The 18573-nt window shown below is 44.4% G+C and overlaps 1 protein-coding gene across 2 annotated transcripts in view; it reads left to right on the plus strand.

Moving 5' to 3' along the window:
* Positions 1 to 18231, plus strand: part of LOC310818310 (neuronal migration protein doublecortin-like) — a 36352-nt gene extending 18121 nt beyond the window's left edge. The window contains exons 4-6 of one of the 2 annotated variants that reach the window (XM_083689199.1): positions 14216 to 14318; positions 15688 to 15744; positions 17512 to 18231. In XM_083689199.1, the coding sequence (XP_083545325.1) occupies positions 14216 to 14318; positions 15688 to 15744; positions 17512 to 17621 (270 nt within the window). In that variant the 3' untranslated portion in view covers positions 17622 to 18231. The remainder of the gene's footprint in view (positions 1 to 14215; positions 14319 to 15687; positions 15745 to 17511) is intronic. The other variant, XM_083689200.1, reaches the window with a different exon arrangement.
* Positions 18232 to 18573: the final 342 nt, after the last annotated feature.

Genomic DNA, 18573 nt, shown 5'->3' on the forward strand with positions numbered 1-18573 from the left:
TGTTCTACTGCTGCCCTCAACACTGTTAAACTGACAAACAGGAACACCAAGGATGGGCTGATGATGACCAGAGCACAAGATCTGCCACTGCAGGGAAATGACCCCATCATTGAATGGTTAGCTCGGTTTAGAAGAAGAAAGGTTAATTGTAATGACCATTAAGGTCACGGTTTAAGTATCAGTGGATAGCATATAGGGTGTCAAGGTTGTAATGACCAGTGGACATGATGGTCCAATGATAGGTATGTCCATGCGTTAAGCATGGTCTGTCTGTATGGATGACGAGTATGGCCAATTGTCATGCAGCACTAGATGCATAGATTGTTTTATCACACACATCATGGTCTTGTGACCTATGACCCTGGCCGCTTTTGTGTGGTCTTCTTCGGGTTGTCCGATAGAGAGAGAAAAGTCTAGAAAGAGAGCGCTGCACTTAAATCAGATGATCTCCTCCAGATGTTTTTCATTTGATAGATAACAAGATTAAAAGACACAGTCAAATATGTGAAGGGAAGCATTATGCAATTTAGGAGAGAAAAAAAAACACATGACTGGGTAAACGATTTTAAGGCATATTTTTGTCTCTTGCAAGAAACTATGTCATTATTTGAACCAAAAAAGGTTTTTCCGTCAGGGATTTCCATGAGTGTGTATTTTGATTAGGATGCCAGTATATGGTTTTAATGTCCTCTGTCAGTGGAGCATACTCAAGCTAAAGGTCTTGAATGTCATAACAACCTCAACCCAGATACGCTCTGGCAGCTACAGCCTTCTCTCTGCCCTCTCCCCTTGCCTTAGGCTTTCTGATATAGAGGACCAACTCAATTACTAGAGTACTAAAGAGAGAAGGTGGGTAGAGGGGCTTTGTATGCTGTCCGTGGTGCTGACCCTGCTTCCCCTTCCCCATTCAGACTCTGGCCTGCTGACATTCTGCACCCCTATTAACAGACTAGAATATGAGGTAATTATACCTCGCCAGGGCCAGATCAGATTACCCGCTGAAGAGCTCAAGTAACAAATGGAAAAGGTACAATATCCACCTCTATGCTTCCTGATCAGTAATTACTGTGTGTATGTGTGTGTGTGTGTGTTTGTGTGTGTGTGTGTGTGTGTGTGTGTGTGTGTGTGTGTGTGTGTGTGTGTGTGTGTGTGTCTGTGTCTGTGTCTGTGTCTGTGTCTGTGTCTGTGTGAGTCTGTCTGTATGTGTGTGTGTGTGTGTGTGTGTGTGTGTGTGTCTGTCTGTGTCTGTATCTGTATCTGTGTCTGTGTGAGTCTGTCTGTGTGTGTGTCTGTCTGTCTGTGTGTCTGTGTGAGCAGTTTCTGCAGTAATTAATGATCTTGCCTGTTACAAACACCACAGCAGGGACCATATTTCAGATCGAAAGGCGATAGATTGACAGTTGCCGTTACTAGTGCTCACTTTAAAGTCTGATGAAGTAACACGTAGCTGTAGTTCGTCTACTCATCCCAACTCTGCACACTATGTGAAGCCACCCAGAGAGCAGGCTGAAATGCATGGCTAATACAGCACTAAACCCGTCACAAAGAGGCTGTGAGCCGACCTCCCGTGACACTCACCATTCTCACCAACAATACAGTGAGGCTGAATTTGCTGATGCTGCATGCCGGCCTTTGTCCCCTTCCTCTGTTTAGTGTCTGTTTGCTGAATGTGCCCTGGCTCATTTCTCTCATCCTTGATTTTGGCGCCCTTTCATCCCAAAATAAACCCACAACATCCAAGTTGGAGTGTCGTCGTTTTCCCATGATTTCCCATGATTGTTTGAACCTCATCAATGGTCTGTGCTCACTGCCGATGTGAAAGTCCGACCTGTTTCCCATTTGATGTAGGAACTCCTCCCTGAGAGTACACATTGTGACAATGCACTGTAAATAGGGCAGGTAGACACATTCTTTTTTACCAAAGAAAAGCATCTCAATTTTAGTTGTCATTCACTGATATGAAGACCTATTTTTCCTTTGTCACATGTCTCATTCTTACAAAGGCTTCAAAAGATCCCAGGCAGCATGAAACAGCTGTTGCAGTTTCGACTAGAGAATGGTCGTGTTTACCTCTGACATGCAGGTGACCGAACCAACTCTGTGATCTCACTCCCTGTGGAGCATCCGCAGTGTCATCATCTCAGCTATCAAGTACTTTTTTATTAAGTTACAGAACAGTGACTAAGATAGAAACAGCATATTTTGTGATGTGAGTGCACACCCACGATGCTGGCTCTAAATCCGCTTAATCCTTCCTTTCCATGGGCCTGTCTTATCCCTAAGCCCGGCAAACTAGGCTCTTCGCTGCCTCTCCTCTGTCTTCAAAGCGGCGGTAGAACCAAAATATCACAGGCATTCTCCCTACCTCCCACAGAAAAACTGTTGTTACTGATAAGGGCATTCATTCATTTTTTAAAATAGGTATTTTCTGGCTGCTGCTGGGAAGGTAATGTACTATAGTAAATCTGTGGTTCTAAGACGAGGCTCCTGAATCAAAGATTATGATGCCAATTCTCTGTTCTGTTGAGGTGCAGAATTATTTGTAATTGTTCAAGGAATCACCATCGTTTAATATGATGAACCAAAATGCCCTAATATTGTGAAACTAAGTCATTTATACAAAAACTGTGGCGGAACTTTGGAAAAACATCCTCCGGGACACTCCTTTGCTGACATGCTTGATCCCTTCCCAAACTCTCCGGGACCAAAATGGTCTTCTAGCTGTCAGAGAGCTGACTATGGACTTTGAGGGTTTCTTCCCCCAGAGAACGCTGATTTACACTACTATGAAATAATCTCTTTTTCAATGCATCGCCTGGATTAGGCTCTGACATTCAAACACAAAGCTATATGGTGTCAGAGGAGTGCATTGTTATTGGCCTATATGGCAGCCACCAGTCCTCCCCATAGAGTCGTTCCATGATCTACTGTATATTCTGTGAGAATGTAGATGGGACACAGAGTCAGTGCCCATTGCTCAACTGTATGCATGTGTATTGCCCAAGTAGCTGTATTGATCATGTGTAGGAAAATATGAGTTGTCAATACATGATCTGATGCTTAGCATGAGACGAAACAGCTCAGCATACAGTACATGCAGTCAAATACTGTAATCTGTAATCTGTAATCAACTGTTGGTGTCTGACTGCTCGTTGTAAATGGATAGAACCTTGTGTGGCAAGCAAGGGGACACTGATCATATTTTCAAATGCAATGCTATGTGATAAGTCTTATCAGATGGAGGGGCCATATCGAGGTAGTGAATCATTAGATCCATATGTGTTTGTATGGTGAAGTCGTATAGGCTAGATGCTGAAGACTACCATTACTGTCTCTTTAACTGTCCTCTGAACCCCCTCACTTGCACAGCTTTCTAAATCTGTTGTTCAAGAGGAAACCCCCTCTTAGGTATTGAGAGCCCAGGTCATTTATGACACAAATGCTATTTCTAAATCTCCATATTAACTAAATACTGTTGTTCTTAGTCAGATACCTGAGGAGATTACATCAATTATTTCTGTCCTTTATTAGTGCAGGGAATTGTCCCAGTCGAAGGAATGTCTGGTGGTCTAATTAATTTGCAAATCCATCCTTTCTATTAAAGTAACTGAAACAAAGGCATTGAAGCCTAGTTTGAAAAAGGCACTGCGGTCATCCATTCTATTAAACATTTAAGGAACATATGTCATTAAAGGCTAAAGCACGTAGAGTTATACTTTCAGCAGAATCAATAAGAAAAAGCAACACAGTGCTTTATCAAGTCAGCACTCAGGCGGTGGTGAGAGAAATGCTGTGTTTTTGTGAAGATAAAAATGACCCGTTTTCTGCAGGCTTCAGAGCCCACACTATCGATCATGTTCAGGAGGCTGCAGTGGGAGAATAGAGTGGGAGTTACCCTCAGGGCAGCGGTGCATGGTCAGGTCTACTGTTTCTGACTGAAATAAGGCTAGTCCTTTACGTTCTCGCTGTAAGCTTCTCACTTTGCTGGTTCATAGTGCGGTAATGGTGGCTCACACAATTGCAAGCAGAGACAGCTTAAACCTACATACATATTATATACTGTATTTAGGTAGGCCTACAGTATTATTATAGTATGTTCCAAAGTATTTTTTTCCTATTTTGTCATCTGCTATACATTATAACCCCCCCCCCCACACACACACACACACACACACACACACTACATCTCACTGCCTCTGCTTCTGAGAAAGCTGCAGCATGCACACCAGTTATATTCTATGTTCCAAGGGCTTTAATATTTCACATGCTGCTTGCTTTGTTTCATGGTATCATAGCCGGTGTGCATGCAGGCAGAAGATAGAGTGTATCTGAGATGTTGTTAAATAGAGCTGCCTAGATGATTTACCATGGTTACTTGGTCCTGTAGATAGGAGGCCCTTCTATTGTCTCCCCTCTCTCCTTTCTGCAGAGCACAGCAGTGATGGGGTGGCCTGCTGGCTGTTGCTCTGCTGGCACACACACGGATAGGTTTTAGAAAACCACAGATCACAAAGCCACACAGCCTCCAGGGCAGATCAATAGATATCAGAGCCTATCGACTTGCCTCACTTGTCACCTGACAAGAAATACCCAGGAGAACTTCCACAAAGATCTCGCAAAGTTTGTTGTTGTTATTCTTCATTCATGCTAAGCGGTATTAGTCACCTGCGTGTTTTTATGATAGTGTGATATTCATAATTATCTCCCTTTTAAAATGATTCTTTCTCAATCTGTACCAATACCATTATAGTGGTGTTTCCTCACTGGAAACACTGAAGTTATATGACTTTGCTGTGATGCTCATGAAACAGCTGCATGTAACAGAGAGCAGACATATCTGTCGCCCTCTGGCATCTCTTTCAGATCTTTGATAATAATGTAATCAGTGATTGTTGCTTCATTGATTTCTAATCATTGGTCTTTTTGGATGCTCATTATCATTGGTTGTGAGTCTCAAGTGATGATAAGATAAGTCTGATCCCTCCCCGTGTCCCAGACAAGTGCCTCTGCTTCCTCCTGATTACATTAGCGACCCACCTCACCTCACAGCCAAAACGCAGTAATTGCTCTGCATTAGTTGAGCATGGAGATTAATTAACATAGTTGCTCAGGGCAACAGTAAGGATGGCATCGAGGCAGAAATGTAGAGACAGAGAGAAGATACCTTGGGGCTCATCAGTTGTTCATTCATTTCCGACCACAACTGATATGTGAATAAATGCATTTATGGAGCCAAACCCCCATGGCTGTGGTACAATGAGGGAAGATTCAAGAGCAGGGAATGGGGAGATGTTTCCTGCTGCTTGTCGGATTTGGCTCAGTAATGAAGGTCGTAGTAAAGGAGAGTTTGATGTTGAGCTATTATCTAACAAGAGATCACTTTGCTTTCACTCAGACACAACTACAGTCTTTATTTCTCAGACAAAGTCTTGAGGAAAGTAAATCATGAAAGGTGGTTCACAGTTTATTCAAATACATATTCTGAATTCTGTCTTTCAACACTGTGTTGATTAAAGAATTGTGCATTTTTATTTTAATCCAGCTGGCATTAGTAGTGACATAAGAACTGATTGTAATTAATAGTCCAAATGTGGCCTTGTTTGTAGTACATGCAGTGTCCATTTTTAGCCGTCTAAGTATGACTAAATATAAATATGTTTAAATATGACCTCTGCTATCTGGAAGGCAGGGATGCATACCTATTTTATGATTCTTATTGATGTGTATAATATGACTCAGAGAATCCACCACATTCCACTTCAGAGTAATGATACAGTATTCTATAGAAGTTATGTAATTCCTGTTATATGAGCAGTTTTTGAAGTGATCTATTGTGGGCTACCTTCTCTCTGCTAGAGCTGTGCCTCTAGCAACTTGAAGGTTCTGGAAATGAATTCCTTAAAAGGCAAAACTTCTGGACCAAGGTTATTGGGTCTCCACTGTTTCTTAGACTTGAGATTGGAAGGAAAACACATGTTTTCACTGCAATTGAGAGAGATGATAGAATTTCCATAGGCTTAAGGGCACTCTCCATTTTCCTATGAGGTGAATGTAGGCTAGAGACACATTGACTTTATTACTTACTCACTAATCCACAGCCATCGATTTGTGAAGCATCTGGGACTGTGGACCATTGTTTGGAATTGTGTCATTCAAGAAAAGAGCTTTGAATAATTCAGTTGTTGTAGTTGTGGGGTCCCTGCATAGCTGCTGGTTGTGTTGGTGGTTTTGGGGGACATGTGGTCCTGACAGCTGGTAAGGCAGGGATTAGGGGTGGGCTTGGTGGGGTAGAGGGGTGGGGGCCACCTGGAGTCAGGGAGGGGCCAGGCACTCAGCAGGACACACACTACTGCTGCTTTAGACTGGGGAGGGAGGGGTCTTAAAGTCTAGATACAGATATAGGTCTACTTCATATAGGCATGATGAGATGGACATACTGTAGTGTCAATAGTGTAATGTCATTCCATAAATAAGGGTGCCAGTGAGGATTTCTTGATGTGGACATCTTTGGAGTCCTCTTAACATGTCAGTGTTAATGAAAAGACACATTATTGGTTGTAATTACATCAAGGTATAATGAGGGAACATAGCAACACCCAAGAAAATGTAGTAATTGATTTGGAAACGTATGCTTAATGCTTTCTTATGCTTGGTGTCGTCACAGAAGCAAACATCGTGTGACATAAAATTATACATCTAATATACATCGTTGAGGAAGGTGCAAAATACATCCTTACATTGAAAACAATGGGGAAAAGGCACTGGCACAATGAAAAAAGCTATTTTGACTGTCTTGACTTGTATTCCTGTAACAAGACTGCATGAAAATAACAACACAATTGGAATTAAAACATTTTGAAATGTTGACCCTGATCTCACACTTTGGCCCCTTTGTTTATGGAATGACCCACATGTTGTACCGAACATTATCACAAGACTACCCATCTGACAAATATTGAAACATCTTAAAAGTGAATGTTGCTTCCTCCTACAGCTTCTCTAGGTACTGTTGCTAGGTGACTCTAGATGACAAGTTGGGCTGACCTTTTCAGACAGAGAGATGATTCCCTCATGTGAATATTCCTCAAGCTGGCATGCCCTTTCTTGACTATAGCCTTTGCTCAAAGGGACTGTGATATTCACATTTCAGCTGCAGGTACGCTGTACACAGCTGTTTGCTTCAACTTGCCTAAAAAAAGAGGATACTCAGTGGTTGTCAGTGTAGAATGTTTTTTTTTTTTACTGTCATATTCCTTTTTGTGGCCTCAGTCCCAGGATGATAGTGTGATGATGCTTTTGTTCTATGCTTTCAAAAACACATACAGTACAGCAAATATGGGTCATGTATTCCTCAATGACACAAGTTTACATTTGTTTTAACAATTCCATAAAGAGCCCTGACATGCACATGGGACCACATCACTTAAAGTGAGGGGATTGGATAGACTGGTAGAGTAAGCAAACTATTCCACTCCACCACCCAAACACTGCATCCCTTTTAAGTGCAGAAGAGAGCAGCAGAATGTGAGATCTCTCCCTCCCCAGACTTACTCCTGATTTATGGAAATCACCACGCAAACACCCTGTGAGTGGCTACTGATAAGGCTCCATTTTGCATATGTCAGCTTCTCGTTGGCACCCCTGAGAGCTGAAGTACAAGACTAATCATTCTCCTGCTCTCAACGTTTAACAGGGAGGGGATTACAGGAGAGAAGGAGCTGCAGTGGTAGCACTGAGTCTGTCAGGGGCTGGGCAGCCTCGCCCTCTCCTTGGCTCTGCTCTAACCAGTTCTACGCTCCTCTCAAGACCACTAGTCACACTGAACAAAGGCCATAGTCAACACTCATTGCTGCTGACTCCCTCCCTTTGACTGTGTTATTAGTTTAGGCTCAAACAAACATTGGTCCCTCGTGGAAGACATGTTGTGATGTTAGTTGTTTCTGTTTATCAAATACCCTCAAGGATACAGGGACATACGTTGTTCGGGATCAAAAACCAAGTCCTACCCCATTGTGCTGTTCTATTTTTCTTTAAGTGGTTTCACAAAATTAAAATACACCACACCACACTTAAAATGTAGTGAGCCTGCAGCCAGTGCAGAAACAAAGCTAATTGTGTCATTAATATTAATTAAGATAAAAGAATGTTTGCTTGGCTGCATAAGTTGTTTGGTAGATCCTTATATTCAGTGTGATGGCTGGGGGCGTTGATCTATGATGTCATGTACGATGGCTTTTTCTAGGATTGACAAGAAACCGTGACGATGGTCTTTTTTCCTTCGGTATTTTCTGTTTCAAAATACTGCTTTTTATTTTTGTACTGTACTATGAAATAGACTTTGACACTTAACTGAAATCTGTACACCCGATTTCTATGTATCATATCCACATACTGTAACAGGCAGAGGTAAAACAAGAATTAATCATCTGTGTCCATGGCAACGGGTGAAGATGCCACCCTGTTCAGTTTATCTTATCAGCTGTGTACGTAGAAGCTGCTGCAGAGCTACATGTAATAAACAGTGTCAATAGGACGACACAGTAAACACATAACAGAGGTTATAGGGCCTAATACATGGTATATTCCACACATATCACCTGATCAGTGGTACAAATGAGTAGATGATTTGTATCAATGATCACCTGATTCCAAAGACAGGACTATGGATTTATACAGACTAGTGTGTGTGTGTGTGTGTGTGTGTGTGTCTGTGTGTGTGTGTGTGTCTGTGTGTCTGTGTGTCTGTGTGTGAAACTTCACTCACCCCTCAGCCATTTTGGACACTGTCCCAGGCTCGGATAGGATTAGTCAAAAACACTATTTTCCCTGTTGAATGACAATGGGAGATAATGTTTGGATTACACACATTCTCAGGGCCCTCAAGCAATTTCACACCCAATCAGTGAGTGCGGGTGTCATTGTACCCATACAGCTTCATTAGTGGAGTCACCCTAGCCCCCCCGTGTCTCCTCACCACTCCCAGCCTTCAGAAGGCCAGGGACAGGGGAGAGAGAGGGGGGGGGGGAAGCCAGGGACAGGGGAGAGAGGGGGGTGGAAGCCAGGGTATGGAGCAGGGTGACCGTACCCAGGAGAGAGCCACAGAGCTGGGATTAGCTCTAATGGGATTACACTGGTATGGCCATTTTAGCCAGCCAGGCCTGGGAGGCAGTAGGCAGATTGGGATGACATCATCTCCTGAGCTGGCTACCTCTGTCTGCCTCTGCACTCACACATGGTCACTCTGGTCCTTTGAGTTTTTGGTTCTATCAAGAAACAACTTGACAAAACCGTCAAACCCAAAACGTCCTGTTCATTGTTATTTCATAAAAATAAACCAGTATTCTCTCAGTCAGTGTAAAGGCACACTGTAGCTGTAACTTTAAGTCTGTGCCCAGGAGATGAGCTGCTGAGTACCTGGAAGGCCTCCAATAGTAATTAACCTAACTGTGTAACCTTGACTGCTGTCGTGGACACGCTGTAGCAGGAGAGAGTGGAAGTCTGTCTGTCCAAACCTCTAAGCAGGAGATGACATGGCCAGGGCTAGGAGTTTGAATTCTCCGAATCCCAGTGTGGAGCCTGTGCGTCTGTTGCCGTGGTTACTCTTCTTCATCGATTCCACTTATTCTGCTTTGTTTGCTGCTCCGTGTTTTATGAGTGTTAGTGGGCAGTGGTACAGCTCAAATGGGTTTCTACATGATGTGTGAATGCGATTATGGTAATGCGCCCGGCTACAGATGAGAGTTATCCTGTCCAGAAGGTTTATGGTCCTCCCCCTGTCCCCTCCCCCAGTCCTGAGGATGTAGAGGGGGATGCAGGCAGTGTTGGTGCAGTGCTCCATCACTCTGAGACTGAGTCTCCACACACAGACACACACAGCCAGGCTGAGCTGAGCTCTACCACTGCACCACTGTGTTTAATACTATCAGGGCTAAAGGATTAACCCCTTAAGTGCTCATTCACAAAGTCCTCTGAGTGGAGATATTTAGTTACAGTGTTATACTAATCCAAATTAACATACTTCTGATCAGACAAATGGTTGAGTTAAAAACGGCTTTGGCCAATAGTAGAGTGAGAAAGAGCTTGTCCCAAAACCGTCTTCTGACGTCATGTTATTTTCAATGGGCTGGATTTCAATGTGGAACGGATTGTCATTCTGATCCTCAGACCCTGTTGAGTTGACTTTTTTTTTACTACTGTCTTTGAAGTAGATCTTCGTTCTCTGAGTGGCGATGGCGATGTCACTGCTGCGCTGAAGAGCCAGCTGTTGATTGGCCTTGATGTCTTCCTCCGTTGAGGCCGCAGTCATCTCTTTCCTCTCTGTGACTGTCTGTTGGTGGTCTAGACAGTCACTCCCCTCCCATCGCTGAGTGCCTCCAGCTCTGTGTGTGTGTGTGTGTGTGTGTGTGTGTGTGTGTGTGTGTGTCTGCGTGCATGCATGCTGGTGGCCAGTCTCACACGCTTACCCGTGCTGAAGGTCACCCCCCTCCTCGTTCCTCCATGTTTGTGGCCGTTCTCCCATCCACTCAGATCACATCACCACTGCCTGCTGGGCTGTCATCCACAGCCTCCTCCTCTTGGTCCTAAACCTTACTATTTAGCAATGTGACTGTAGCTCTCCAGAGAACAGTCTCACAGAGCCATAGATACAGGAGAGATATAGATCTATGCCTATGGCGGTAAGCAGTAAGCATAATTTAATATGTAGAAATATATTGATGTTCCTGCTTAATCTTAAGTAATCGTCTAGACTGAGAGGAAGAATGTGTAATTGCACACAATTGCAGTTGTGAGTATTGTGTAACAATACAATTTAGTACTGTAACTATGGAACTACCCATGTAATTACATTGCACAGCTAGGGACACGTCATATGGCCTTTGTTCGTGTTGATTCTTTGGTTTGGAGGGAAATCAGAATGCAGTCATTTATTAATTTGATTCAGGTGACAACTGTAATCTCTCAGGAATCAGGATGACTACTTTCACGAGAGTCAGATGCAAACAAAAGCATGATTTGAATTACCCATACAGTATAAATCCAACTCCCCCACCCCCCTTACTATTTGCTCTGGTAATGGCTTGGTAAAACTCTGTGGTGATCAGAGTATTTGACGTGTGTGTGCAGCCTCTCTCTCTCCTCCCTGTGGCGAGGTTGGCTGACGTGCCTGTGTAAGCTGTTGTGTCTGCAGGGCTGAGGGGTGACAGGAGCTGACAGATGAGGGTCAGTGGCCCCATCTCACCTTGGTGCGACACAGCTCCTTATGTGAGCTGGTGGAACCAGGCCCAGGCAGAATTAGGCTGGTGTCTATGCTGCCTCGGACCTGGGCTCCAACCCACTTCCATCTACAATGTACACACATTCCTCTCTGTGTGTGTAAAACGTCTTTAACAAGATGGAGTCCTGCCTGCCTCTATTCACAGCTCTGCCCCTGTCTTACGTTCTTGTCCCTCACCTCCCTGTCCCCTCCCAGACCCTCCTAACCTGTCACCATGTTTGTCCTAGTGACAGTGCTGTCAGGTCAGACGAGCCATCTCCATAATCAAGAGCACCGCAGTCAATTAGCTCTACGTGTGTCAGCACAAATCCACACGCATAAACAGAGAGCCTGTCAGGCTGTATGACATCTCCTCTCAGCCATGCTGAGCTGGCTAACTAGTACTGTTATGGTGGTGGTGGCTGTGCTTGATTGTTTGTGCATAAACAAACAAACTTTCATTTGATACATAATGGGGTGAGGTGGGGTGAGAGGATACAAAATGACCATAAAAACTGGTGGGATGTAAAGTAGTTGGGATATCAGAGATGGACATCAGTTGCTTCCCTCCCATCTGGTGGTAGTGTAAGAGCAGCTAACCTGTGTCTGGACCGAAGGAAGGGTATGTCTGGAAATGCTGACTCTATCCGGGGCTCACTGTGGTTAAGAGTATGCTATTTCCATTACTGCAGCAACCCAATAATGACATTTGTATCCCATACACTACAGCTTGTTTCCAAAAAGGCCTCTTGTTGGCTAGGACATCCAGTGTTTTTCTCAGAAGTGAATTCCTTCTCAGACTACTACAGCCTTATCATGTCCAAGGTCGCTGATTGTATTGATATGATTTGATACATGCGCATGATAGAATACTCTCTCTGGTTGCTGACCTTGCATGAATAAACCATAGAATACACTTACACCAGTGTATACTTTACTTTATGTTGGACATTACTGCATGAAGTGGAACATGAAAGACTTACTTTCTATTGACCTTTATATCTATCTCTATATATCTCCTTTCGTTTACTGAAGTAGTTATTCTGCTTAGCCTGTCTGTTGCATTTCCATCACTCTAATGACCTCGGTTCAGACCTTAGTGACCCTTAACAAAAGCATGGGGGGTGGGTGGGGGATGGACCGATATGAACCATAGTCTTACTGTGGCCTAATAGAGGCTCCACCAAAGAGCCCTGTGGCCTGCATTCCCCCTCCTCTCCCTTCCCTCGCTGAATTGATTGCATTAGCGGTGCAGCTGGGGAGCCCGGTCCACTGGGGCCAGCCGTGATTGGGTGTTTTTCATCAGAGGGACTGACACATGGACCCAGCCCCCCCCCCCCCGGAGAGGCCCCATTTACATCCCATCTCCATCAGCACCACTGGGGGGATGTGGCACGGGGCAAGGGGACTCCCTCACGCTCCCCATCTGACACATGATTGACAACCTGAGAGGCATCTGTAAAATGTCACCATAAGAGCTTTATAGCAGATAAATGCCAAACTGCAATTGCAAGATTGAAGCAAATAGAAAAGTGATTTATCTCTAAGCTCAGAATATTGACTATAAAGAAACACTCCATTCATTTTGATGAAAGTCGGTTTGTTAATTAGAAAGCTACAATGAAAACGCAATAATATTGGGATTATGTATTGTAATGTCATCAATGACTCTTCATACCCCCTGTGCCACTCCTACCCCAGCCTATGCCATGGACCCTGGGTCCTATGGGACATGGAGGGGGCCCAGCTGGCAGACGCCACGCCGACCAGACACTCCTCCACTTTTAGCAGCATTTCCCGTATAGCATACAAGCAACATGGCAGCTGCCGGGGTGGGGCGGGCGCTCCAGAATTAGCAGCAGCTCATAGTTTGGGAGTGCTTCACAAAGGAGGTTTTGGTGTATCCTGGGTATTATACCCTCCAGGGTCTAAACCTCTGGCTGGCATGGCCCCCTTGTCCCCTTGTCCCCATGGAGACAAGAGGGGTCTCTTCTTTGTTTTGAAGGTGGAGTGTGGTAGGGTCTAATAAGCCTGCTAGGCCACGCAACTGGGCTATCAGAGAGATGTGTTAAGAAGGTGTGGCCAGAGACATCTGAGTACTAAATTGCCTGTGGTGAACAGCTGCAGTGGAGGGGACAAGAGCCTGGAGGAGGGGCTAAACTGAGCTCTCTGGTACACAGTAATGACTCATTATGAGAGAAGTAACGTTACAGCTTTGTGTGTGTGACATGTGAGATCTGGCTTTAATAGTCATGCTAATGTATCAAGTGTTCCCATTGGCTGAAAACAAGTTCCAACCTATGGCTGTTGTAGGGAGGTTTTCTATATTAGAACCAGGGGTGAAAGGGCTGGAGATATCTATCCTGTCTGGTGTGGGACTATGTTGTAAGGCTGAAGGAGATCCACCTCATTAGATATAAACCTTGGTTATTTAGATATACTGAAGGTTTCAGAGTTGCGTCCAAAACAAGCGATTTATCAAGGATTTTGCCATTTTACATTCAGCCTTCAGTCTAAGTAGCCCTATACATTTATAATACATCTATCCCAAATGTACTGTAAGAGGTGTTAAACAAGATCATTCTGTGAGCTTACCCCACAGATATTCAATAATCTCAAACCTCCACAATTATGAGCAACTCTTCATCACGGTCCAATGCAAGTGTATTATCTTTTTTAATTAGTACAGAGTCAGCAGTTAACATGCACTTAAGCTAAAAAAAAGAGAATCATAGTGAAGTATGAGGATCTCTGTCTGTAGGTCTGTGTGTGTGTTGCTGTTAATGGTGTTTCTGACATGGTGAGAAAGGTACAGTCATGGGTGGTCATTGTCACTGGTCAATGTCTAAAATGAACCTTTGACTGAATATCTGATCTGTCATATTAGGATCCTATTCAGTTATGTCCTGTATAGTTGAAGAGCTGCTCTCTCAAATGATCCCATTGTCTCGGATCCTCCAGGTCACCTGCCTTCAGGACTTCTTTGGTGATGATGATGTCTTTATTGCCTGTGGCCCAGAGAAGTTCCGCTACGCCCAGGATGACTTTTCCCTTGATGAGAATGGTGAGCCTTGCTACTTCACTATATCATGTCATCACAGTCCCCCGAGCCACAACTATTGTCCCTCTGCATCAATATTACATTTAAATGATTGCCTTAAAGAATGTGACATAATAACATAAGAACACAGTTACAACATTTTAAAAGTTACTCCTTGCGATATAATGAAAGAAGTGTTCCATCTGTGATTGTGGTACTGTCATACTGTATTTCTCTCTCTCACACACGCACACACACCTGTCCGCACACACAAAATAGCAGAGAGAAAACATCATCACATTATATCACCTCCTCCCTTTCTCCCCTTTCTATTTTCCACTAGTCTAAAAATATACTTATAAGATAACCTGATACTGCCATGCAGGGCATTACTCCTCAGCTCTGCTGCTATACAGACACAGTAGGTTTAGCATGGAGTAGGATTTGGTATATTGTCCAAAGCTTATGTCTTTAAAATCAGTATGGCCCTAGAGCTCATTATTTAAATGAAGTCTATGCAAATTGGATTTAGCCATTTTACTGATGAGTAGACTCTATGGGCTCTCATGTGCCAAACAGCAAGGGCCATAAGGGATGGACATAGAATAGCCATTCTCTGGTGTTTTACAACACACTTACTTAACAGATTACATACTGTATTGGGCAAGTACTTCTAGCCTAATGAATAGACACATCTGTGTGCAATGTGGCCATGAATTACCATTGTAAAGTCTCCATGTTCTCATTGTGTCAATTTGTTTGTATGAAAGTCTGTTCCTTTAGTCAATGTGGCCTTTCAAGACACTACTGTAGTTACTGTGGCCTGTGTGTTTGTGTGTGTGTGTGTGTGTGTGTGTGTGTGTGTGTTTGTGTGTGTGTGTGTGTGTGTGTGTGTGTGTGTGTATATATGTGTGTGTTTGTGTGTGTGTGTGTGTGTGTGTGTGTGTGTGTGAGAGAGAGAGAGAGAGAATGTGGCAGGGGATAGTTATAGGTAGAAGAACAGCCATTAATCTTGGTAGTGACAGGTTTAGGCCAGACAATATGGTGGTGCTGATACTGTGTGCAGGAGAGGAGCTACAGTACCAAGCCTGCTTTCTCCCTATCGGCTTCAAAGTCTTCATTTTTTTTTTTTTACTACAAACAGCCCACTGCACAATCTCATACCAATCCCATATTCAGCCCCTTATCCCACAATGTACTATACTTCCCTACTCCCTCCTATAGAAGAACTCATAATAGATAAGGGACTCTCATGCAGTGTCCAGTACCAATGTAGGGGTGATTGGTTTGAGGCAGGGTCCATACCAGACCCTCTCCCCTCTCTCAGTGAGTGCCACAGTTGGTCTGGGTGTGAAGGACATTGTGCTTTAATGATGTGGTTCCTTTTTTTCAGCACACTACCCCACTGGAACCAAACCCAAATCAGCCCCGGTGGGCTATATTAACCAAGGTCAGTGGGATTGGGCCACACACTGGCATCATATCTGCAAGAGACCGCTGAGCTAGCCTGGGCGGGGTCAGGCGGGTGGAGGAGGAGGGGACCTGGCCCTGTCTTCTACACATACAGTTGCACTGCATTGGTCCATTGGCAAATATGCTGACACCGAGCTGTCACAGATACAGTTAAAGCCTATCATTTCACACCGCCATATTTGGTATACATTTGGATCCTGTGATTTTATGGCATTTACGGATCAAAGCGTCAGCCACATTTGATGGGCCTGTCTAAGACACAGAGGGGAGTGTCTGCTACACACTCTGCATTGATAAACATCACTAAAAGCAGAATTGGATCCCGTACAGATTAGATGGTGTTATGGCCATGACACTCAGCAGCAGGGCAGGCCTCAGTCTCCTACAGCTCAGCAAACATAGACCTTTAGACCTTTAGAACCCTTTAAAGAATGAATATATACAGTTAACAATCACACAGACTGCTGTACTTTATCATCAGATGTTGCCAAATATAGTACAGGTATGTTGACGTATATACTGCGTTATATAGGGCTTAAATCTTATTCCCTATTTGAAATGATGCCAACCTGGCATACCATTGACTACTTGGGCTGTTCCATTTGCTCTCTCTGGGGAGCCTAATAGAGCAGGTGTCTCCTAAACACTCATACCCACAGACTAAACCAATCTGTTAGGGACAGAGAGGAGAGAGGGTGAACATCCTGTTAGAGGGGAGGGGAAGAGAGGGGAGGGGAGGGGAGGAGAGGGGAGGGGAGGGAGGAGAGGAGCAGAGAGGGTCTGATTGTGGATCTGTAGGATTTGGGAATGCCCAGTAGCATTTCACACAGGCACTGGCACATGGACATCTGGCTGCGTCTGTGGCTCCTGGTGCATGAAGGTTACGAGAGGGGGGACACAGATACACACAGTGTGATCAGCAGCACTGAGCAGAGAGGAAGGACAGGAAGGAAGGAGTGTGATTAGCATTCACACAGAGAGAAGGAGAGAGGAAGAAGAGCCACTAGAGAAAAGAAGAGGGTGGAGGAACAGAAATTCAGTGTAGTACAGAGAGAGAGGGTGGAGGAACAGAGACACTGTGTGGCAGTGAGAGCAGAGAGGAGTGGTGTGGGGAGGGGAGGGGTGGAGGGGAGGGGAGGGGTGGAGGGGTGGAGGGGAGGGGTGGAGGGGGTCCTGGAGTCTGTGTGGTCGTTGGCTCCATGCTGCACTGTATTTACCCTGATTAATGCCATGACCCAGAATATATTGCACCACAAAGAGTACAAAGCTGCAGACAATAAGCCTCACCATTGTACATACAAACCACCACACATACATACAAAGCTAATTTACAGTAACCTCATCAAATTACATAGAATAATGTCTATACACATACAGTACAGGAACGCCACTATATAGCTATATGACCAATCCCAGCAAGCTTCACACAATGAATCTGACTTAGAACAATGCAGCAACAATGACAGCATTATGTTCACATCTGTGTGCAATGTGGCCATGAATTACCATTGTAAAGTCTCCATGTTCTCATTGTGTCAATTTGTTTGTATGAAAGTCTGTTCCTTTAATCAATGTTGCCATTCAAGTTACTACTGTAGTTACTGTGGCCTTTGTCTCCCTACTGTGCTCACTCACGGTCTCACTGTGTGTGTGTGTGTGTGTGTGTGTGTGTGTGCGTGTGTGTACGTGTGTGTGTGCATGTGTGTGCGTGTGCGTATGTGTGCGTGTGCGTGTGTGTCTCCAGCAGAATGCAGGGTGCTGAAGGGACCCAAAGGTGGGAGGAGCTCCAAGAGTCCTGGTCCGATCCGACGCAGCAAGTCTCCTGCTGAATCGAGTGAGCCCATTATTATCTGATCTACTGTATCATGTCTGCATGCTGGACCGCAGCATAGACTGGTGTCACATAGACTTTATCACAGAGTTTTACTCACCCCTTTACTATCAGCATCCACTCTTGATTCTTAAAGCAGCTAGATTTATCCAACTGATATGGATGCATGTGATTTTTGTCATTTACAGTACATGATATGATTTTTTTTTGTTGTTGTTTTGATTTTGGTTTCTCTTTTTTTATGTTGAATATTTCTGTAATCTGCATGTTGTTGTCCAGAATTTGATTGGGTAGACAGGGTGTTTAAACCCCTGTCCTTATTGTTGTCTGTGTGTCCTATGAGTGTGGAGGCAGACTGTGTTTACTGGTGGGCCCAGTGTGGAGCAGTACTCTAATCTCAACACAATACCTTATGCACGTCTACCAAAACCCCACTAATACACCAAAATGGGGACACAAAGTCCAGCCTTTGTTTGATCAGGATAATCTGAACAGATTATGAAAAATTATACGAGGTAGTAAACATTTGTAAGTATCTCTTGGCTGTCGTTAGGGCTGTTGTTATCTGGGACATACACTGTCTATGTTATTAAAAAGAAGGGGTTGTGGCACGCAGAGCCACAGTACAACCATTTTAGGTAAAAACACATAAAGGGGTGGGGGGGCGGGGGGGTGATGGTGGAGGGTTGATGACACAACAGACTGTTGCTTAGACATATTATGTTGAATTCTCTTCAACATTGTTCATCCTCTCCCATGTGAGGCCTGTTGCTTGGTGTCCTCCTGTCACCCTGTGTCACTCTACAGGGAGGTGGATGTGAGGGTCAGTGTGTCCTCTCAGGCCCTGCTGCCCCACTCTCTCTCTCTCAGTACTCATTTCACTGAGTGCTGGTGGGGGAGGGCCTAGCCTGCCCTGCCCTTTAAGACAGCAGATGGGAACTGGGCCATGTGGCCGGTCCCAATGTGTCTCAGGTT

The sequence above is a fragment of the Argentina silus genome (assembly GCF_951799395.1).
Source record: "Argentina silus genome assembly, chromosome: 2".
NCBI lineage: Eukaryota > Metazoa > Chordata > Actinopteri > Argentiniformes > Argentinidae > Argentina > Argentina silus.